Source organism: Amblyomma mixtum, chromosome 2 (assembly GCF_055824585.1).
Source record: "Amblyomma mixtum isolate Tamu chromosome 2, ASM5582458v1, whole genome shotgun sequence".
Taxonomy (NCBI): Eukaryota; Metazoa; Arthropoda; class Arachnida; order Ixodida; family Ixodidae; genus Amblyomma; species Amblyomma mixtum.
Genome location: NC_143013.1, coordinates 42,635,251 through 42,659,314, shown reverse-complemented (window position 1 = coordinate 42,659,314; position 24,064 = coordinate 42,635,251). Strand labels below are relative to the sequence as shown.

General features: G+C 48.7%; 1 protein-coding gene across 1 annotated transcript in view; it reads right to left on the bottom strand.

The window, feature by feature from the left end:
* LOC149359136 (uncharacterized) overlaps positions 1–24,064 on the bottom strand; it is a 114,469-nt gene that overhangs the window by 3,557 nt on the left and 86,848 nt on the right. Inside the window, exons 2-7 of the mRNA XM_089571379.1 lie at positions 18,164–18,226; positions 15,075–15,186; positions 13,010–13,098; positions 11,798–11,908; positions 5,613–5,804; positions 1,061–1,090 (exon numbers count right to left, since the gene is read on the bottom strand). Of these exons, the coding sequence (XP_089427505.1) occupies positions 1,061–1,090; positions 5,613–5,804; positions 11,798–11,908; positions 13,010–13,098; positions 15,075–15,186; positions 18,164–18,226 (597 nt within the window). The remainder of the gene's footprint in view (positions 1–1,060; positions 1,091–5,612; positions 5,805–11,797; positions 11,909–13,009; positions 13,099–15,074; positions 15,187–18,163; positions 18,227–24,064) is intronic.

Sequence of the window (24,064 nt, the reverse complement as noted above, 5' to 3'; positions counted from 1 at the left end):
TGGAACATTTCACAAACATTAGGAAAAGCACTGTATTAACGGCAGAGTTTTGTTATATTTCGGTGCTATGTGGAGGGTGATTCGATTTGTAAGCAGCTAGGGGTAGGACGTTCTTGCAGTCTAGTTGGTTCATAGTTACAGAAAGGTTAAAACTGCACTAAAGACGAGGTCATGGCAATGAGGAACACACAAAACACCACTGCACAAAATAGCACGTGTGCAGTGGTGTTTTGTGTGTTCCTCACTGCCACGTCTTCGTCTTTTGTGCAGTTTTAACCTTTCTGGAAGCAGAGGTAGTTAAATATGCCTGTGCCCATCTCATGCCTACATCCATAATTATATTTATTTTTTTTAATTGTGCTTTCGGGTTAAATCGTTACAGAGAAAAGTGGGAGTCAGTACAGACGTAACACATAAAGCATACAGCAAGTTTCTTTGGTTTATAGGGTTTAACGTCCCAAAGTGACTCTAGGCTATGAGAGATGCTGTAGTGAAGGGCTCCAGAAATTTCAACCACCTGGGGTTCTTTAACATGCACTGACATCACATACAAGCAAGTAATGTAACAAGACAGAAAAACAAAATAAATAAGTTCCCGATAATAAGTACTTTTCTACAGGGAAAGCATCAATACACTATAACGTTAAGTAATCTTGCACAACCTTTACAAAAATTTCTTTCGACAGTCTATAGACTGTCCACATACTTTTTTCAGTCTAGAAAGTTTCTATAGACAAATCCTAGGCTGGTTGGAAAATAGAAATCCCACAGACAGTCTTTAGACAATCCATAGATGTACAGCCATACACTTTTAGTAGACTTGTCTACAGGCAGTCTGTCAACTATGTACAGACTGAAATATCTATAGGAAGACAATAGAGTCCTATTGACCATTTTTATAAGCGTAGACAAGACATCACTGAACAACAATGTACACCGAAGGTTTAAATATTTCAGATTGTTGAATTGTCCAATCTTTAGCATTCTAGACTCCTGATTTCCCACAAGGAGACTTCGGAAACACTTCAATGGCGGGTGGAATAATAAAGAGTGTGCTTACAGGCGGTAGAAAGAGAACATCGTAGGGGCTCTGCAAATAGGGATAAACGCTGGTTAGTGTTATTTGCGCTAAAGACGAGCAAACGCGAAAAAGGACTGTCACGTGAAAAAATTTCACCAACGATTTCGGTACTTCTGAATGCGAAATTTGAGCTTAGCTCTTTAGGTGTTTTGATTTTGCACGTGCTTCTTCGACGCTAGAACTACGGCACATGCTGACCAACGGCACTAAAGCAGGCGCGCACAAACATAGCGTTATAGTAGAAACGCTCTTTCACCCTCCCTCCAAGGCTCGCGTTGCCATATTGGTCAGGCAGGAAGTGATCAGGTGGGAGGTTTCCATAGGTTTTGAGTTTCTTCTCTCTGATCCGTCGCCGCCGCGTGTGAGCGAAGTGGAGAGAGCATAGCAAGTAGGGTATATGTACTGAAGCAAAAAAAGTTCTGTGGTTGCGTACACATGAGCCAATGTTATTAGTGTCTGGCTGTAGTATGTCTTTCTTCTGTGAGATGCATGCTTGTGTATGTGTATTTCCATGACAGTATATGTGATTCCTAGTTTCAATTCCCCTGTGAAAATTCATTGACATCGCACAGCACACGGGCTTCGTTTGGGTTTCACCTCCATCGAAACGCGGCCGCCGCGGCAGGGATTGAACCCAGGCTCAGTCGCCGAGCGCCATAACCGTGCACTAAGCCACAGTGACAGGCCCGGAGTAGTAGGCGACTTCAGAGGATTAGTGAAGCATGCGGTTTTCAACTTTCCGAACCTGCACATAGGCCATGAACACGTCGAAGTGGACGGCTTTCGATCAATTTCGACCACTTGTGTGCATTAAGGTATGTATCACCTTCAAAAATGCATTAAAAAAAATCATTTTCTTGCATATAACATTTCAAAACTCCCTGTGCATTCAGGAACATTTAGCAAAAAGAATTACGTTGTTATTTCAAGCCACTCAAAAGTTATGGCACTTTTTGCAACCTCTCCTGCATGCATCCAAAACCCAAACTGAAAGTTTTGATTCCACAGCTTATGCCATTTAATTATAAATATCATTCCATATACATATTACTTACTGATAATTTGTTTAAGGACATTACAAAAGTTTTTAAAACATTTTGTGGTACCTAATGTTTTCGATTTAGTTAAAACTTTCCATTAGAGGGCTGCAGAGTGCTCCGTCATTCTGTTGTTTACATTGCACGCGCTTATTTGGGTTGTATGATACTGTCACGCGCTTATTTGGGTTGTATACTGTCAGTGATGGAAACAGAGGCATATTGGATATTTTGAAGCAGGCAGGCATCCAACCTGTCTACTACACCAAGACGGTGTGCCTTACCACTAGCTCCAGCCGTGTGAGAAAGGTAGCATGTCAGTCAGCCAGAGATGCAAAACAGGCAATGAAAAAAAAAAAAAAATGTGCGCTTTATATCGCACAAAAGGAGACCGTGCTGCATCTAAGGAGGACTCAAGCTTCGAGCGTGGTGGATTTTAGACTTATTGAATGTTTCTTATTACCTGAACATTTACATCAAATCATTAAACCCATTCTTATGAAAACATGATTTTTTGTGCCCTATAGTCGCGAGCCGTGATAACTTTTCTTCTATTAAATATTTTTGCGTGAAATTTTGTGTGCTGTTTCTTGATAATCTAAGCTGTGCATTCAAGCAGAATGTCTGAAAACCGGCGGTGATTTTTTATACTGTGGCCAATTGTTTAAGGAAAAAATTGCCGAACGTAAACTATATCAGTTTTTTTTTATGCTAACACACCTTAGACAAGAGATACGTTGATTGTGCTGGTTAGATGCACAGGGTATTGCCCTGAACATGTACCTGCCAAATGGCTTCAGAATCGCAAGTATCATTTCGTAGTTATTACTGTTGGTGCAGTACCCCTATTCCGGAAAATTTTTATTTTGATGTATTTTTTTACAGTTACAATATTGTAATCATGCTAAACCTTCCAACTACCTCAGCTTTATAAATCAAAAATAGAATTTTACCTTTTGGTCAAAAATTGAAGTTTTTTCTCGAAGGTGGTGACATACCTTAAACGGTATTAAGACCTAGCTGTCCCATATTACGTTGTGTCCGTCGCTCAACACGGTTGCACGCCGTGGACACTCACAGCGGTATACAAAACCCTCCCATAGCGTTACGCAGAAATTTCATGACAAGGAGGAAAATTTGAACACACCCCGCGGACGAACCCGCACTGAGTATCTCGGAACACGTTCTGCCGCTCGTACAAAAGGGGTCTTAAACAGTAACAAGTGGCAGTGCTGTCATCTTGTAAAAATTCTGCATTTGCTCTCAATGCCATTCGCCACAAATAGCGGTGATTCTTAATTTAAGATGTTGACTCTGGCTCACTTTGGAAACAGCATATGAACAGCGCGTACTCCTACACATCGCGCGTGGTATAGCTAGCGAGTGTGGCGCGGGTATTGCGCTCGATGATGATGATGCTCATAGAAAACATTTATAAAGAAGTTTTTCCAAAAATATAGGGACATTCAGTCCAGAGGTTCTGCAGCAGCTGCCGTTAACCTGATCCGGTCCACCAGTTCGCGCTGGTCATCCAGGCACGACCTAGACAGCACGGCTTCCCATTGACGACGGTGGGGTTAGGGATAGGGGGGATTTCAGGGTTGATTTTGCACGCCCAGGTGGTGTAGTATAGGTAAGGGTATTCATCACAGTGTGGTAGAGATATGTTCGGATCAATGCTCAAGAAGATAAGGCTCGCGAACTGATCGCGGCTTGCCGAAACACAGCCGAAGCGATCAATAAGTTTCACCAGTTCGTAAAGACGTTCATTAGAAATGAGAGCGGAGCGGGCGACTGCTCTGTGAGCGAACGCATGACACATCGGCTAGACCGTGGTCTTCGCACGAGGACATGCACATCATATATGAATGGTGTGTGAAACAAGCTTTAAGCAACACGCACTTCATTAGGCACAAATGACTCGTGCTTTTGGCCCCGCTGGAGACCTGCAAAAGGGTTGCGACTTTTTTCTTCCTCGATTAACTAAGCAATCACTCAAGATTTTTAAAAAATATTTACCCAATGGGGTAATCATCCACGGGACAAGTTTTTAGAGATCTGTACAGGCCATTCGCAATGATTACGAGAATCGAGTAAAGTTTGTTTGAAATCTATGCATACTCCATTATCCCGAGGAATTCTTCCATCCACATTGTCATGAAGCTTTTTCGTGACTTTTCTCAGGGTTTCAGCGTCTGTATCTGTATTCGTTGTTTCAGCCGGCGTCTTCGCTTTGGCGGACGCGGTTGTTGCGATGCGCGTCTGTTCTTTCACTCTTTCTTCTCCTTTTTTTTTTTTAACTCTCCTCTATCTGCACTTGGCAGCGGTGGTGGCTCTGCTCTAGTAAGTCGGCAGGCCCGTGCACTTTCCTTTTCATCCTTCTTTCAGTCGCAACAACAACAAATGTGACTCAACAGCAAGGAGGTTCAGAAACACCGTGACACACATCTGGGTACTACAGTTGGAGATGCCGTAACGTTAGTGCAAAGTTGGACAGGTCGTTGGCAGCTTTTCGTAGGAAATGTTTAGCTTCCACTCAAGAGTGCACCCCAAAAAAGAAATTGATCAGCGCCTTTTAAAGCAATAAAAACCTACGAAACTTTAAAGCAGTCGGAAAAAGGGTGCGACAAGCATATTTTGCGCCCTTTTAGGCAGCCAAAAAATAAGGGTCCAACTGTAACGATCCCACCCTTGCTATGGGTGCGACGAGCATACGTTGCGCCCTTTTGGGAAAGTGCAACGGTGTGAAGAATAGACACGGAAATGCACCCTTAAAGGGAAACTGCATAGGTTTTAGAAATCAACGATCTTAAGAAGGTCGAATGTGTGAAACTTGCAGGTAAAGCATGCGAAGTATTTTTGGGCTGGCACTTGAAATAGTGAAGTAATCGCCGTTTAAAATCCCGACGCCCTTCAAGCTTCTCCGCAGCGCACAATGCCAAGTGGGGGGCGCATGATGACGTCATCGAAGGTATCGGTACATTTCCAACGCACAAACGCCTGGTTTGAAGGAAAAAAAACAACGCCACTAAAGGCGAACCCTGCCAAGGGTTGTTTGGCAGCGTCTAACGCGTCAGGGCATGGTGTGGCTGACGACAGCGGTAATTTGAAATCATACCTTCCGTGACGTCACGCTCAGTTTCCCTGCACTCGTCCGGTGCATTGAGGAGAAGCGCAAAATTCAATCGTCGATTACGTCACTATTTTCAATGCTAGTGCAAAAATACTTGGCGTGCTTTACCTACAGCCTACATAGACTTGAATCCTTGAATATCCCGAAATTCTGAAAAAGTGCTGCAGTTAGTTGCCCTTTAAGGGTGCAAATTTTTTTACAGTGTAGCTGATCGGTTTTTCCGCCGGCAGAAATCGGTTCCGTACCGATCGCGCTTTCCGCCGGGGTGTGAGTCGCAAAGGCGCTCGTTGACGAATGTCCTAGTGTGAACGCGCTATGAGACTGCCGCCCAGCTGGAAAGTATGCATCAAAATAAACGAACCGGTTCGCCGTCGTCGTCGTCGGCCGCGAAGACCCGGCGGTTGCTTTCGCTCATAAAGGGCATCGTCGTTGCGTTGTCCACCGCGGCGTCCGTGGCGTTGTCGCGAACAGCGTAGAACGGCGGACACGACGATGCACCCTTCCCGCAGCCGGACCTTGCTTGGCCCGGCTTCTTGCTTACCTCGGTCTTCTCCTGCACCAGCACAGATCGGTACAAGCCCGCTTCAAGTGAACACATTCGCGGGAACGTTTGTATTTTTCGCACATCGCATTTCCAATGTAGTAGAAATGTACATTGATTCGAAGCGTATATCACAAACGTTAATGTGCCACAGTGAGGTTCGACGTAGAGGTTGCGCACCGAGCCAAATCAAAACACATCATAACAGATTCGCGTTCGGCGTGTAAAAATTATGAGGCTGGCTGGATAACTCCACTAGCTGAACGAATACTAAGGAACTGCAGCCGAGACACCGATCCTACTCCCCGCTGCATAGTTTGGACTCCGGGCCATCAGGGCCTAGCAGGAAACGAAGCTGCAGACGCGGCGGCCCGAGCACTCATTCACCGGGCGTTCCCATTGGCTCCTGAGCACCTGAAACCTGAAGGTGGCTCTTTACTCTCGTTCAAAGACATAACATCTTATTATAAGGATAGGCACCGCGTGTACCCAGCCCCTGCAAAGGGACTGGGGAAAGCAAACGAACGCGTTCTACTTAGACTATTCACTAATACAATGCTGTGCCCGGCAGTATTAAAACACTTCGATCCCGCGTTCACTGGCAGGTGCAAACACTGTGGCGAGGTGGCTGACACCTACCACATGGTTTGGGCTTGCCAGCGCAACTCAGCTCTCTCCCCCCACCCCAACCCTACCAGAGAGGAATGGGAGGCGGCCCTGCTTGGCTGCTCGGACCTTCAGGCCTGTAAGGAGATAGCGCCACCCAGCGGCGTTCGTGAGGAGAAGAAGACAAAGCACGAGGAGCGCGTGCGGAGGGGAACGCGGGGCAGGTCGAAGAGGATTACGTGGGAGAGAAGAGAAGAGCGCGGTGGACGACGGACGTGGACGAGTTCTGCTGGCTCCCCGAGTTACGGGCTTGGGCCTTAGCCGCAGACGTCCGGGCCACCAGACCTGGACTTCCATCGTCGAGAGCCTCAACCACCAGGCTCAGGCGCTACTCTTCTCCGTCCATCCGTCAGCTGCTCTACATAGGCCGCTTCGGGCGCCTACGTGTCTTTTCCGGGATACCAGACCTGGAAACCGTGCCGGGAGCCCACGAACGCTGACGCTGCGGTAGCCTTGCATCGGCGTTTGGAACGCCAAGAGACTCCTTGACTACCCGACACGCAGCCAGTCCTCGCCGCTCGTTGCTCGAATAAGACAAGTAGTGTGAACTTTCCTCTTTGACTCTTTTTCCTGCATTTTTCATAAGCACTTTGTTCTGTTCCCCCGTGTGTTTTTCCCGTGCGTTCCTGCCTTGCTCTCTTGTTCCTTTCCTTTTTTCACTCTCATATTGAATTTGGTTTCCTTTCCGATAAAAGCCGCCTCGTTTATTGTTTGTACTTTTGTGTTTGTTGAAAATAAGACCTGCAATCTCTCACAGAGTCCTCACAAATTTGGCGTCCACTACGACAGGACGAGGTCGGTTTTTATTTATTTGCCTGTTGTGTTAATTTAGGAACAATATGAGCGCTTCAGATTTGGTTGCTTTAGGCGAGCGCATGGGCTTGTGCGGCGCGGAGTTACGAGCATGGGTGGAGGACGAGCTTCGTAAGGCACGGGAAGAGAGAGCCGCGGAGCGTGAAGCTGCGAAGCAGAAATTGGAATTAGAGGCACGGAATTTAGAGACGGAGCGTGAAGCTGCTAAGCAGAAATTGGAATTAGAGGCACGGAATTTAGAGACGGAGAAACAGAAATTGGAGTTAGAGGCGCGGAACTTGCAGCTACAAATAAGGCTCATGGAGGGTGGCGCAAATCCTCCGAGTGACCGTGGAGAGCGTAGCGTCGCACCGGCTAGCTCCATTAACCCGCACACCCTCATACCACAGTTCAATGAAGCGCGGGATGACCTCGATGCCTACTTAAAGAGGTTTGAGCATGTGGCCACGGGGCAGGGTTGGCCAAAAGAAAAGTGGGCAACGGCGTTGAGCTTGTGCCTTGGCGGCGAAGCACTTAGGGTCTTCGGTCGGCTCTCGCCTGAGGATTCCGTGGATTATGACAAAGCGAAGCTTGCCTTGCTTCAGAGGTTTAGGTTCACCGCGGAAGGGTACCGAGAGAAGTTTCGCCAGAGCAAGCCCCAGGATGGAGAAACGGCCTCGCAATATGCTGCCAGGTTGTTTAGCTTCTTTGACCGTTGGGCCGAGATGCGGGGAGAAGGCCGCACTTTTGAGGTGGTTCGCGAGATGGTCGTGAGCGAACAATTTCTGAACAACTGTCATTCTCGTTTAGCCCTTTTCTTACGTGAGCGGGAGGGCAAGACAGTTGCCAGGCTGGCGGAGGCTGCCGATCATTTTCTTGAAGCACAACGGCAAAATAACTTGTTGGTCTTTAAAGAAAAGGGGGAGCACACGATAGGTAAAGCCAAAGACGAGATTTCAGGTCCACAGTCTCGCCTTCGGTGTTTTCTTTGTGACAAGACTGGGCACAAGGCGTCGGATTGTCGGACGAAGCCGAAGCAATTGTATTGCACCTGGTGTCGCAAGGTAGGACACGATGCCCAGTCATGCAGAGCTAAGAGACCAGAAGACCGTCAGGCGTCCGCATGTTGCATGACACCTCGGTATTCATGTCCCGATAACCCTGCAGTGGTAACGCGCGTAGAGGGCCAGTTGGGGGAGATGGTCTGTCCTTCCAACCCGGTGGAAACTGCTATGCCCGTGGCGCACGGTGAGGTGTTCGGCCAGCATGGTTCGGTATTACGGGATACGGGCAGCACCGGTATTGTTGTGCGTGAGTCTCTTGTACCGCCAGCGGCACTAACAGGGAAAAAGGCTACATTATTCTTGGCCAATGGGACCCGTGTAGAAGTTCCGGAAGCGGAGGTGGTGATTTCTTCTCCATACTTCTCGGGTAAGGCCATCGCGCGCTGCTTGTCTACACCCTTATACGACATTATAATAGGCAATGTCCCCGGGGCTAAACCTCCATTCCCGGTTGACCCGCCAGTTCTCACTGATCAGGCAGTTTCCCTTGCCATGACGGGTGCGGTCGATGTTCCCTCCCTTATGGTGACAGCAAAGGTTTCAGAGAGTAGTAAAAGCCCCACTCTGAACACACTCCACTTGTCACGGCCGGAGTTTCGCCTCAAACAGGAAGAAGACCCGACCTTAGAGGTGTGTCGCAGGAAGTTGGGGCAAATATTTCATGGCAAGGGACAGACCGCCCACTCCTTTGATACAGATGACGGTGTTCTTTTCCGGTCGTACCAAGTGTGTCCCGGCCAAGTCGTTGAGCAAGCGGTGGTACCGAAGGGCTTACGCACGCAAGTTCTTAAGTTGGCACATAAGAGTGCATTATCCGGCCATCATGGAATACGGCAAACAAGAGCTAGTGTGCTCAGTGAGTTTTACTGGCCCGGTGTACAGGCTGACATTAAGAGTTATGTCAGATCGTGTGACATGTGTCAGCAGACTGTGTCGAAGGCAAGGGAGAACAGAGTGAATAACATCATAGGACGGGAACATGTAAAATCATGGTGGAAACCGAGGTCGGTTTGGAGAAAACGGTTTCACAAAGGAAAACGGAAGTACTAGCCGGAAAAGTTCTCGCGACGGTGAAGTGGTTTGATGTGAACAATGGAATACTGAAGAATGTAGCCCACACCTGTTCTTGTTGGAATTGTTTTTGTTTGTTCATGTTTGTTTTTGAGTGTCGGCTATCTACTTTTTATGCTTTCCGTGTTTCTTCGCCCTCTATGGACGCTTTACGTTGACTTTCCATGTGCTCTCTGTGCTGTGTGTGCGAAGGTCTGTGAACGCTTCGAACATTGACGACCGTCGTATTGTGTGTGGTGTGTAGTGTGCGCGCTGTGGTGCGGTGTTCTGTGTTGCGATCGTCGAACGCGTCTGGTGTCGCTCTCCTGAAGTTGAGTTCTTTCCCTTGGAAAAAACTTCCGAAGAGGGGGCCTTCTGTAAGGAGATAGCGCCACCCAGCGGCGTTCGTGAGGAGAAGAAGACAAAGCACGAGGAGCGCGTGCGGAGGGGAACGCGGGGCAGGTCGAAGAGGATTACGTGGGAGAGAAGAGAAGAGCGCGGTGGACGACGGACGTGGACGAGTTCTGCTGGCTCCCCGAGTTACGGGCTTGGGCCTTAGCCGCAGACGTCCGGGCCACCAGACCTGGACTTCCATCGTCGAGAGCCTCAACCACCAGGCTCAGGCGCTACTCTTCTCCGTCCATCCGTCAGCTGCTCTACATAGGCCGCTTCGGGCGCCTACGTGTCTTTTCCGGGATACCAGACCTGGAAACCGTGCCGGGAGCCCACGAACGCTGACGCTGCGGTAGCCTTGCATCGGCGTTTGGAACGCCAAGAGACTCCTTGACTACCCGACACGCAGCCAGTCCTCGCCGCTCGTTGCTCGAATAAGACAAGTAGTGTGAACTTTCCTCTTTGACTCTTTTTCCTGCATTTTTCATAAGCACTTTGTTCTGTTCCCCCGTGTGTTTTTCCCGTGCGTTCCTGCCTTGCTCTCTTGTTCCTTTCCTTTTTTCACTCTCATATTGAATTTGGTTTCCTTTCCGATAAAAGCCGCCTCGTTTATTGTTTGTACTTTTGTGTTTGTTGAAAATAAGACCTGCAATCTCTCACAGAGTCCTCACAAGGCCCAAAAGGCTTTGGTCAAGAGGGCTAAGCTGGCGGCTTCGACCAATGGGGTCCCGGAATAGGGACTCCACCCATTGCGGGGCTCTTTAAGAAAGCCTCACCTCTTTTATTAAATAAAGGCTTTTCATCATCATCACCGAGAAATGAAACGAATACGTGCCTCCGAACCCTGATTCTACAAACGCTGAATCCACGAGGTACGAGTGAAACACTCGCACACTCGGTTCGAATGCCTCTCGCGAGCTAACCTCCAACCTAAGAGAGGCATGCGCTATGTGCAACGGGAAATCGAATGACAGCACGGCGACTGTGTACGACGAACGGTTTCGTCACAATTTTAATACATGATGTTTCTGCCAATTTAAAGCCAACTTTAAAATCTATCTCTCTGAACATATTGGTGGCACGTCGTTCACATGAAACACTCCAGACGAATTGAATGCGAAACATCCGTAGCATTTTCCTTTCGGAGTGAACTAAAGTTTTTCCTTCCTCCTCCTCCTTTCGAAGGACATATCATTAGGTCGGACGGGCTCGTCATAGGCATGCTAAGCGATGTTTTCATGTGCAAGGCGGCAATATTATTATTGCCAAGCTAACCTTAATGCATTTTAGCCATTTAACGAAATTTTTTTTAATAGACATTTAAAAGTTTTATGTGGCAAGGTTTAGTAGAGGGCTCCGAATTCATTTTTTTTTTTTTTCAATATGGACCGAAACGTCAATACTCGAGCGTTTTGGCCTTTTTTCGTGCGTATCGCCTCCACCGAAATGCAGCCACTGCCGCGGGGATCGCTCCCTCGACCTTGGGCTCAGCAACTAATTAACTGTCATAGCCACTAAGCCACCGTACAGGGTTTTCGAGAAAAATGACGCCGGTAGTAATTGACGCCAAGGAAAGTATAAAAAGGTTGCAGCGTTTTGTTTGCTGTTGGGACTGCGATTGTCCTTCCCCGTGTTTTTGGAGAAGCAAAAAGTGTTAGAAAATAGGAAACAGCACCTGTGGGTAACTGTTCCGAGAACTACGTGTGTCACGTGCTTAAGGGAGTTGTTTTCATCTCTACTGCCGTCGGTATTCGCATGCACACCTAATGCGGCTATACACCTGTAACATGGCAAAGCTGCACGTGACCTTGAAGGTGGATTAGAAACGGCTATAGTCGCACCGCACAGGCTCCGCGGGGTAAGTTTCTGTGGCCGGGCGCCGGCAGCTGGTTGTTCAGCCATCCACACTTCTCTGGAGTATTACATGCTCATCTCTCCCTCTATTTCTCAGCCAACTACGCGTGCACTGGAGCGCGCAGTGCGTTTGCTACGCAACGAAGAAGGAGAAGTGTGGCCAGTACGCGTGCACTTGAAGCTTACGGTGACGATCCGGGGTCGAGTGTAATTGGCCGACGCCAAGCCGACGACAGCATCGGCGCCAAGGTCGAAGTAGTGCCACGTGATGCCGGCGTCAACTAGTTCGGGGACGTACTGCGAATGATGGCACACTGACCAGTCAACAACATTTCACCCCAGAAAAAAAAAAGAAATAGGCAAAATGGAACAAACTGCAACACTTAGAAACTACAGGACTGACGATTAGCTCGTGAGGAGACTGCGGCTGTCCCTTTTCAGTACCCTTGAATTGTGATTGCTCTCTTAGGGAGGGTCTAAAGTTTGTGGCGATGCGCATGGTAAATGAAGGAATAACCAGTGTGTAAATTTTAGTTATTTCTGACTTAAGGTGTATTCACTGCCTCCAACACAGCGCCAGATTTGGCCAGGAATCTTTTTGAGAAAAGAAGTATGGGCGATAGCGCTGACAACACTCCGCAACAGTCCACGTGGGGGACCAAGGTCGTGCGCCGTTTATTCCGGTGCTTCGCCAAAGCAACACAGACCACTCGCTGGTCTCGCCGAGAGGCTATCGTTGTGCTGCAGTCACTCCTTGAATGTAGAAAGAAACCAGAACTGTTCTCACTCGATATTTTTAATGGGAACTCTTGTCGGGCTGGCGGCGGCTGATCGGGCAACTCGCTATGTGTCTGTTTTTTTAATAAGTGTACTCTAGCATTATATATCTCAATGTCTTCCTTTCGTCACTTCCTTGCGCACCGTCGAATCTCCCGTTCCACGACGCAGGTGTCCCAGGATGCAACGCGTCATCTGGCTTTCTACTCATTCGAAAATTTGATTAGTTAATGAATTTCTAATAAATGCCAATATCGAACACGTCGGAAGTCAACGCGCTCATTGATACCAAGGGCGCCTCTACATTGTAAGGAGATGCAGGCAACTTCACCTCAGCCTGCCGAATTCGAATCGAAGCCAGGGATAAATTTACTTCAGCCGCGTACTCGCCCGCTCAGTTATAAACTGAGCAAAGTTTCTTTTTCCTTCTCGCTTTTCAGCTTTATTCTGGATAAACTGCGTGACAGTGCTCACCCGCCAGCCTGTCAGAATCTTATTCCTGTCGCTATAAAAGACCACTGTCTGTGTGTTCACCGCAGTGTTTCATGTCTTGTGAAAGTACGCTTCCCCATTGCAATTTAACCCGGAATACATGCGCGGTCCTCTCTTCACAAGACTCACTTGGGTGGACCCGGCCAAGATCAACACGTCGAAGAAGATGCTTATGCCGGCCAGGCCCAGCCAGATGTAGTCCGACGTCTTAGCGGTCACTGCACAGAAAAAAATAGCACTGTTTAAGTATCGTCTTGATGTTTCTCGTTTTGCGCACTATTTTGCTTCGAGCTTTGAACAGAGCTTAATAAAGAGTTCGATCTAGTGCTGTATATTCTTCATGCAATGTTCTGATGCAACGTCTTTTTTTTTTTGCGCATGTACTGCTTGCTTTAACTTTTTTTTAAATAATATTTCTTGCCTTGAGTTCTTGACCTTTAGCTCCCTCGTGAAACATGTTAATTTGCGCAGTGGTTTCCTGTGTTTTGCATGTCGTTTGTGGCTATACTTGGCCATAGGGCCTGCAAGCAAAAATTAACTGCAACAAATTACGAAACATAGCTTATACGCATTACTTACACCTTATGTCTCTAACTTACAGGCGCTGCCTGCAGCTTCGTCAACGTGCCCCGCTAACTCTTACGGTAGAGTGCATTCCCAGCACGCAACATACTTCTTCGCTGCCGGCACACTACGAGAGAGTGTATGGTGGCTGCAGCGCTGGAAACGACAGGGATAGATCAGGGGTGGTTTACGGTCCACTCATATATATAGAGAAGGTAGTTGGAGGAGGGGGGACATGCATTTATTGACTTTTCTCTGGCGCAAAAAATATTGGTCATATCATTATCACATAAATTTTCATGGTCATGATTGGGGCCAAGGAGTCATCTAGAAGTGAGAGGCTATCTACTAACCATGGAGATATACGTACTTTTTTGCGTATCTGCTCGGCGCACTTCAAAAATGAAAAAGCATCCCGCTGCTGTGGCACCGTAGTTCGGACACAGAGGCCGTATTTCGTTAACAGTGAAATGTAAATACGGCTGTTTAGTTTGATTTCGGCGGGGACATCAAATGATCTATGGTGCCACAGATCCCACATTAGGGACAGTTGAAAGGCTAGCTATATTGAATTTAGTGGCGCATAAGTAAGAAATGAAAATTGTTCATGAGGAAAGTAAAGACGCAATAAAGTAACTGTGACGCTCTCGCTGGACCTCAACCGCGGTTGCAGGGAAGGGATGAGAAAGGTGACAGACGATCAGTGCGATTGATGCAGAGGGGTGTACAGCATTAGTGGCTCTGATTGCGGGATCGATACGTGTCGACTAACTGAACTCACTCGTCCATCGTAAGAAATGCCACTATGTGTTGAACATATGATCAGCAGAAAACGTTGATGAAGACGAGAGGAACTCACGCAAGGAAATGCGTAACAACGTCCCGTCCCCGTCAATGAGCCCCAGGAGGTCTAAATGGGCTCGGAACCTCTTACTAAACACAGCCGATGCGTAGCTTTTAAAAGGTAACATTTTTATTGCGAAAGCAATACTACGCTCATGAACGGCCTTTCGCGTAGCGGCGGCCGGTAGCCACGTTTGACCTTTAGAATGACCTCTGCCGTCATACCAGGGTGAGAGATGGGCTACCAAGTCGAGTAGTCGCGCAACGGCGGCAGGTAGCCACGTGTGACATTTAGAATGACCTCTGACGTCATGCCATGCCTAGTGACGTCATAACCTGACGTCATACCAAGGTGAGAGATGGGCTACCAAGTCGAGTCGTCGCACAGCGGCGGCCGGAAGCCACGCGTGACATTTATAATGACCTCTGACGTCATGCCATGCCAGTGACGTCATAGCGTGACGTCATACCAGGGTGAGAGATGGGCTACCAAGTAGAGTCGTCGCGCAGCGGCGGCCGGTAGTCACGCGTGACCTGTAGACGCGGCGCACTGCGTTCCTTCTGTTGGAGGCGCTGCGTTTTTGCTTTCGCAACCTACCAGGCTTAACCAAAGCTAAGCCCCCGCCAATTTTTTGTTCGAAGCGGGATCGCCGTGCGATCTCGGAGCTTGTTTGGCGCCTGCGTACCAGCATGCACATTGTACTTGGAGCGATTTCCTTCATTTCTAGAGAAAAACATGAAAGAAAAAGTGAGGGTGCAGGGAAGACAGCTTATGGCATGCACTCACCAAATTTGCTCACGTCGTGTACGTCCGGAATATACACGTACCACTCCTGCTCCATCAAAAACGTCTTGATCTCGGGTCTCAGCACGTAGACCACGTTGAACGCGTTGATCAACTGCGACGCGGTAGAGAAGCAAGCCACTGCCGATGTAGAACATACATTTACGACCCTGCTTAGAAGGCGTTGGTCACTATTCGGCTGTGTTCTAAAGCTTGTCATGCGTGACTACATTCTGCTGACAATAATGTGTGCTGAAAATTGGAGATAAAGAAAACGGTTTCATTTGGTTTTATGGGGTTCGACGTCGCAAAGCGAAATAAGTCATGGAGAACGCCGTAGTGGAAGGTTAGGGATAATTTCGACCGCCTGGGGTTCTTTGACGTGCACCGACATCGCACAGTACGCATTTCGCCTCCATCAAAATGTGACCACCGGGGCCGCAAGATCGAACTCGCGTCTTTCTGGACACAACCAGAGCGCCATACTGAGCCATCGCGGCGCCTAACAAGAAAATGCACTCGGTTGTGAAACCCGTATGAAGCTGATTTTATCATTTGGTCGGCTTTCAGGGCTTTTCTTGGCCTAGCCCGCTACAACCAAGATTATGTAAAAGATTACTCTGACATAGCCAGTCCCCTGACCGACGCGCTCCACAAAACTGAGCCTGCCAGCCTCTCTGGGGCCAAATGAAGGAGAAGGTGTTCCAGAGTCTAAAAACGACCCTAAGCGAGCGCCCAATACTGGCAGCGCCAGATTTTTCTGAGACCTTTATCATTTCAATGCGATTCCAGCGACCGCGGGTTAGGCGCTATTCTTTGCCAAGAAGGCGACGACGGCCACACGCGGCCTGTTCTCTACTTGAACCGCAAGCTCAGCACGCGGGAAGAGTCGTATAGCACGTCTGAAAAAGAGTGCGCTTGCCTCGTTTGGGCTATTGACAAGCTGGCGTGCTACGTCTCTGGGTCACGTTTCACGGTAGAAACGGACCATTGTCCTTTGGCTTGGCTGCACAGTATGTCGCCCAAAAATGGTCGTCTACTGAGGTGGAGCCTTGCACTCCAGCACCACAGCTTCGTGGTCCGCTACAAGAAAGGCAAGCTCCACACAAATGCCGACGGGTTAAGCCGAGCCTTTTAAGGAGTCAAGATTTTACCAAAGAGGGGGGGGGGGGGGGGGGGGGGGCAGTATTTCACCAGCTTTTCTACTTGTGAATGTTTTTTCCTGATTGAGAGCATACCACCCCCTTTATTTTCAGTTATCTCGTTTGTAATCAGTGTAACATGATTAGGAGCACGCTTTCTTTTCTGCCACTGTTAAGGGAGAACGCATTGTGTGTTATAACTTGGCTATGAGGTTTTGAGGGGACAAAATTGAATGCCTCGTCGGCCAAAACCTGTCGCTTTCCCTTTACCGCATGCCATCTGAGCACCAGCTTGATTCCATTTAGCGGATTATTTTTTAAGTGTACCTCAAGCGGCACCTTACGCCTTGGGCATGTCCGCGTGTAAACACTTCGTCGGGTAGACACCATGTGTTCATTCAGGCAAAACGATTGTTTTCTTCAAGTTTACTTGTAGCTTATTAGCTATATCGAGTTATGGTCTGGCTGAATGAGTGGGTTCTGAGGGCACTTGTTTTGCCGGGTTTGGTTTGGCGTCTGTAATCCCCTTTGGCTAGTCTTGCACAGAAATTTCTAAAATGGCTATCTCAGTGCTGAACGTCGTCCGAAGACTCCAAAGGAGAAACTTGTTCCTGGCACGCCCGGTCAGCCGAGCGGCCGGGCGCAAGGTCTGGTGGTGGGGGTGCTGTTATGCCCCCCCCCCCTCCCCCCCAGCCTAGGTGGATGTGCGGCCACTTGCACAGCGTGTGAACGCCACTCGCGCTGCCTGCGTGGCTTAGATGGCATTCCCCTCATCCTCAATCTCATCACAGGACGGGTGAGTGCCCAGTGGTGAGAGAGTGTGTGATCAGCACCGAAGTGAACTTTTCGGGACACGCCTTCTGCAGCAGGTCCAGCCCCCATCCAGGGATTTTAGGGAATGAAGAGCATATAAAACTCGGCAGAGAGTGCGACCAAGAGAGTCCCGTTGGTGAAGAAGCTCCCTTCCACTGAGAGCCACTCTCAGTTGCTCTTACTTGTAAATCATGTAAATAGTCTGTATAAAGTTTTTTGTTTCCTCATCGTAACACCGTCTCCGGCCTTCCTCGTCCCTCCTCCGGCCCGACCACGCTACCCGATCCAAACAGTGCCGCGGCCTTGAGCATGAAGAAACATTACTAACAGTCGCTGCAGAATCACGAAAATTGCAAAGCAGTGTTGGAATTAGCACAAACGTAAACTAATTAGGGCCCCATTCAAGAGGGCAGTTATTATTGAAAAATAGGGTGCGGCTAAATCAAGGCCGCGGCCGTTCACGAATGTCACTCGCAAATGCCTTTCGCAATAGCTGATTTCACTTCTAGCTTCTATAGAACTTTGCGTGGTTCTGACAGTGCATAATGCATTCAAGGAGTGGGCCAGCCTGACACCGTGTCAAACGGGTAATGATGCTTTGCATGCGAACTGCAGTTTGCTTTATGTTTGCAGGCTACGTGACGTAACGCCATTACCGCATTTATCGAAGGCTACATGCTTCTGCCCGGCTCTGTCGTGTTTCGATTAAAACCCAGTCTTTACAACGTCAGTTTTCTCTTGGCACCTTGCAACCAACTATGGTGGCTGCAGCGCGGTTGCTGCGAAGATTTTCGCGCGTATTTACGAAGACAGCGGATTTTCACGGGAAGTAACAGCCCTGTCATTCGTCATTCGTGCAATAAATTCCATGTATTAAAGATGTCCAAATGGAAAAAAATAATCATTAAAAGTCTCTTCCTGTCACAAATGTCGAGCGAGCACACCAGCGTTATCAACTGAGGTCTGATTGCAACATAACAGAGAAAGGACAATAATGTAGAGAGCCTCCTGAAAGTTGCGTTACAACCAGTCTTCATGTTACAGGAAAAATGCACCTAAACGGCTTCCTTCACCAACCGATTTCTAGATTTGTGTTGTACGCAAGTTCCCCAAAAAGAGTTGGTAGGCATGACTTACCACGCAAGCGAAGGCGATTACTACAGTCTCCCTCGAGGAGATTACGCACATGTCAGGATGTACCTGCAAGTAAAAGCCATATACCTGTCATAGCTCCAAAGAGGCTATATACTATTTTTAGATGTATTGCCTATTACGTAGATATGCCTAAGTTTAGGCAAGCGTAGGTATGGAGCTCCGCCTCGGTACTGCAAAATGGTATGCGAGTTTTGTTGAGGCTTAGCATCCAGAAGCGGCATAGAGAATCTGTAGCGAAGGGTGCCGAATACATTTGTACGGCCTGGGGTTGTTTAAGTGTATTGACATCTATTATGTCTTAATTCGATACACGTATTACAGTAAGACGCGTACGTAATCCACACATAGTATTGAGAATACTAGCTCGGATCACACATGGCCACACGCCACACACACCACCAGATTACTGGCACGCTGCCCCCTCGTCGTGTCCATTTCGACAGGGCGCTTTACCGCTGTCGAATGGGGAAGAATATGTTGACTAAAATTTGTCAGCTGCCGCGGTGGCTCAGTGGTTATGGCGCTCGGCTGCTGACCCGAAAGGTGTGGGTTCGATCCCGGCCACGGCGGTCGCGTTTCGATGGAGGCGAAATGCTAGAGGCCCGTGTACTGTGCGATATCAGTGCACGTCAAAGAACCCCAGGTGGTCGAAATTATCCAGAGCTCTCCACTACGGCGTCCTTCGTAGAATCACAGACTGCGACTTATTACTAGCGCTAAAAATACACACAAAGGACAGCGAGCAGAACCACAGAGGACAGACGCTGAATCAAAAGTACCAACTAGCCAAACCTTATTTTTTAATCACACTCCCTCATAGAATGAGTCACTTTGAGACATTAACCCCATAATACCAAACCAGACCAAACCAAACCTAAAAAAAATTGTGGTTTTTGAGGAACGGAAATGGAGCAGTACTTCTCGATGGACACCTCAATCGCGTCGTGAAGGAAGGGAGAAGGACGGGAGTTGAAAAAAAGAGAAAGAGGTGCCGTAGAGTCGGGCTCCGCATTAATTTCGACCACATGGTGGTGGTGGTGGTGAAAACTTTTAATTACTGAAATAGAGTTTGGGAGCCACAGAGTGGCCCCGCTACATGGTCGGCGTCCCTAGTCCGGGACACCGCATGACAATGCCCCGTCTCTCGCCCGTTTCACCAGAGCCCTTTGGGACTCCAGCGAGGAGCAGTTGAGGAGGGCAGTCTCCCATGCCTCTCTGGAAGGGGTAGGGGAAGGGGGGAGGTGGGGATTTTTAGTACATGCCCACACCATGTGGAAGATATCACAGGTCTCCCCACAGTGAGGGCATCGCACATCCGTGTTAGGATCGTAATGCTTTAAGATTGCAGGACAGAGTAGAGTACCTGTCTGCAGGCGCCTTAAAGTTCGCTCCTCCGTCTTACTCAGCCCCTTTGCAGGGGCCGGGAAAAGGCGGTGGATGTCGCTATAATGCGTTATAATTTCCCTGAATCGCAGCAGCGGCTGGTTAGTCTCCGAGCCAGAAGAGCTGGGATGAGGAGCCCGGTGAGTAAGCGCTCGGGCAGCCGCGTCAGCGGCCTCATTACCTCGTAAGCCCTGGTGGCCAGGAGCCCAAATGATTCTTTTGGGTGTTGGATCAGTGGCAGTCCGTCTTAGAATACAAGCAGCTAAGGGGGAGATCTCCCCTGCCATGTAATGATCACATGCTTTTCGGGAGTCAGTAATGATGATTTTCGAATTGGCGTGGGCGGCAGCAAGCGCTATCGCTACTTCCTCGGCTCGCATTGAATTCGGGGCTCGAAAAGAGAGTCCATCAACGTGCATTTCCTGGTGAATGACAGCGGCCGTGTAAAATCCCATGGGCGATGGCCCTGCTACGTCTACATAAAATACACCGGGTCGGGAACCGTGTTGTCTCTCAAGAGCCCGAGCCCGCGCTTGTTGCCTGTTTACGTGCATGTCGGTGTCCATGTTACGGGGGAGCGGGGAGACCCAGAGCATATGGCGCCACAGTACTGGGATACGATCCGCCTCCTCTGGAGTGCAGTCGTGTTGGATGTGTATGCGGTTTAGCAGGCGGAGCCCAGGGGCCGTCTGCATGAGCCGCGTGTATTGGTTCACGAGGTGGGCCTCCCGCAGCTCCTGGTAGGAGTTTAGCACCCCCAATGCCTTGAGTTTGGCATTAGAGGTAGCCACCGGGAGATCCAGGGCTCGTTTAGTTGCCTTGCGGATGATGGCGTCTATTCAATAGAAATGCTAAAGCTTACCTCCTTTCTCGCCCGAATGATTAAAATTCTTGATGTCCCTGTTTTTCCGTCAACTCTTTGAATTCTCGTGTTTTTCTTGTTGTGATGTGTCTTGTAAATATTTACTTTAATTATGTCATTGCAAAAGTATGCACCTTCCTCCTACTTTTACCTTGTATAATTATGTGTTGTTTTTTCTAATGAGAGTGTATGAAGCTCTTGCTTCTTTTGCCGCTTGTCGTGAGCATTGTGTCGGGTGCTTGGGCCCCGTCAGGCAGAGTGCATCTGCCTTTTGCCCCTGCATCCGAGACCTTGTTGTCTAAATAAAGATCTATCTATCTATCTATTCGCGCCTCGTCTTGCTTAGTAGTGCGGAGATATGGCACGGCGTAGAGAATCCGGCTAGTCACGAAGGCATAGACGAGCCGAAGCGCGTCCCTGCCCCGCAGACCGCCCCGCTTGTTGGAAACGCGGCGGATCATGCGCCCTACCTGTTCGCCTACTCTCTTGAGTTTCACAATGGTGGAGTCCGGTGTGAGTCTGTGGTTAATTAATGAAAAGGCCCAGAATACGGAGCTCCTCCACCTCTGACAGAGAGATGTGAATTGCTGTCCTATCCTTTGGGTTCGCTCTGACATGCAGAAGCTCTGATTTCGCTGGAGCACATTGGAGCCCACAGTCAATAGCATACGCATCGACTATGGAAGCGGCCTGCTGAAGGCGGGCCTCCATGTCCCCAAGGCTCCCCTCAGTGGTCCAAATTGTAATGTCATCTGCATATAACGCGTGTTGAATGCCTTCCACCAGGGCCAGTTGGCTTGGGAGGCGCATCATAGCTATGTTGAACAGGAGCGGTGATAACACCGCTCCCTGAGGGGTACCCCGTGTTCCCATCATGTAAGGGCCGTATTCCTCGCCCTCAATCCGAAGAAAGGCCACATGGGGATCCTTAACGTGTACCGGCATCGCTCAGCCCACGGGCGCCTTTTGCGTTTCGCCTCCATCGAAACGAACCGGCGCACTCCGGCTCAGTAGCACAGCGCCGTAAGCACTCACCCACCGAGGCGCGTGGGCTCTGGAGGAGCCGGGAAGGCTTCGTACATAGTTATGTTTGCACTGCGTTTGAGAAATTTTTTGAAGCGAAAAGCTTCGCTACGAGGGTCGGAGCCGAGCTTCGCGTATGCCGTATGCCGCGACCGAGTGACGTCACGCGCAGCGCAGCTGCTACTTAAAAAGAAACTGCGTGGAGGCTGGCAATCGAACCAGGGCCATTCGCATCTGAAGCAAAGACGCTACCACTCCGCCACGAAGGCTCAAGGCTTGAGCATGAATAAAGGTGCATCTAGTGAATGCATGGGTTTCATAAATAAAAATAAAAGGAATAAAAAAATGAAAATATGATAAGGAAAAAGAAAAACATTAAAAATGAGAAAGAAGAATACAATTAAAAATAAAATATGAAAAATAAAAAACAATAAACAATAAAAATAAGAATGGAGGCGGAACGCAAAAGGCGCCCGTGTGCTGTGCGATTAAGTGCACGTTAAAGATCCCCAGGTGGTCGAAATTATTCCGGAGACCTCCACTACGGCACCTTTTTCTCTCTTATTCTTTCACTCCCTCCTTTATTCCTTCTCTTACAACGCGGTTCGGGTGTCCACAGGGTGTCCACTAGGCATGGTATGACATCAGGGGTCATTCTAAAGGTCAAACGTGCCAAGTGGCCGCCGCTACGCGAAAGGCCGTTCTTGGGGGTAGTATTGCTTTCGCAATAAAAACCTTCCCCCAGAAGGGTCCTGCAATATTTATGTGAATCCTCGACAAAGGGGCTCAGCTACTGCGTCGAAGTTCCCGGGTTTGAACCCGGCCGCGGCGGCAGCGTTTCGAAGGAGGCGAAATGCAAAGGCGCCCGTGTGCTGTGCGATGTCAGTGCACGTTAAAGATCCCCAGGTGGTCGAAATTATTCCGGAGCCCCCCTCTACGGCACCTCTTTCTTCCTTTCTTCTTCACCCTCTTCTTTATCGCTCCCCTTACGGCGCGGTTCGGGTGTCCATCGAGATATGGGGAGACAGTTACTGCGCCATTTCCTTTCCTCGATAACAAATTGTCATTTTAATTTCTTCGTCAGCTCCTACGGATGAAGTCTCGCACCTGCAGGTGCTGGCCATGCCTCCTGACCACGCGGACATGGATGGATGGATGGAAAACTTTATTACGCAAGCGAGTTTGGACCATGCAAGGTCTCAGGGCCACCGCACAGCCCTCACATTACAATATCTGGCCTTCTTTTCGATGGGTTTATCGATTCCTGGCCGCCAGACCGAGCTTCTGGCTAGAGCCTTCGTACGAACAGTTCCAGGATGCGTGCTATGCAAATGATTGAAAACTTGTTCCCTCCCTTCTCCTGGACTGACCACTCTGCTTTCCCACAGTAGACAAACTCTATATTATGACAACTCGAGCTGTCGACTTCTGAAACTTCTCCTTGAGGCCATTCATTAACAGTCCAGTGAACAACTCGAGCAGAATAGGGCCTTATCGAATACAGTGTGTAATCTTCTGTGCGTCTCAAGAAATTTAAGGTGCTGCTTGCTTCTAACATCGCGATCTCGGAACAATCGCTTTTCCGTAGCGTTCTCCCCACCCGCGCTAACAGCAGTCGGCTGAGTGCATCTGCGTTCTGCAGCTGTTGTGCAGATCTGTATTTTAGTTCATAATCATATGCAGGCATCATCAACGACCATCGCAGCATTCTTGCGGCAGGTCTTGAAGCATAGGTTTTGAGTGAAGTGAAAGTCCCAACAAGGGCTTGTGATCACAATCCGGAAGCGTCCATAAATGAACTTACGGAAGTTCTAAACGTCGAAAAACATGGCCAAAGCTTAACTTTAAGTCTGTGCATAATTTGGCTCGGTTGCTCTCATTGTTCTAGAGCAGTAGGCTATCGGCAGTTTCCTACCTCCTTCAATGTGACTTAAGACTACTCCCAGACCATATGGAGACGCATCAGAGGCCACTATTCACTTGTCACCATAGTGAGTGAGGACCTGAGTTGATCGCAGAACATGTTTGGCCTGCCGGAATGCGTTAGCTTCCCTAGCTTCCCATTTCCAAGAACAGCCACTCTCCAGCAGCCTGTACAGCGGTTCCGGGCTGTATGCTGCACCCAGTAAGAACCTATTTGTAGAAGTTGTGCAGCCAGGAATGCCTGAAGCTAATTCTTGCACTTTGGCTCTGGTTCTTCATGAATAGCACTGACGTTTTCGTTCGTTGGTGGTATTCCTGTCTTTCTGACCTTATATCCGAAAGATACAACTACATCCACAACAAACTGACATCTGTATTAGTTCAGCCGGACGTCATCCTCCTGGATTCGCCGGAGTACTGCTTATAGACGGGCTTTGTGCTCCCGTTCATCTTTCTTGCCTACCAGGATGCTCTAGAGGAAAACTAACACTATCAATGCTTTGGAGTAGCTCCTCCATGTTGCGCTGGAATATCGCAACTTTCACTGCGACTCCAAATGGAAGACGTGTGAAACGAAACAGACCACGGTGTGTAGTGATGGACCGCAGGTCATCTTTTTCCTCTTTTCCTCGTCTACTGTGAGTTGTTGATTGGCCTGATCTAGATCACGCTTGGAGAAAATCGAACCTGAC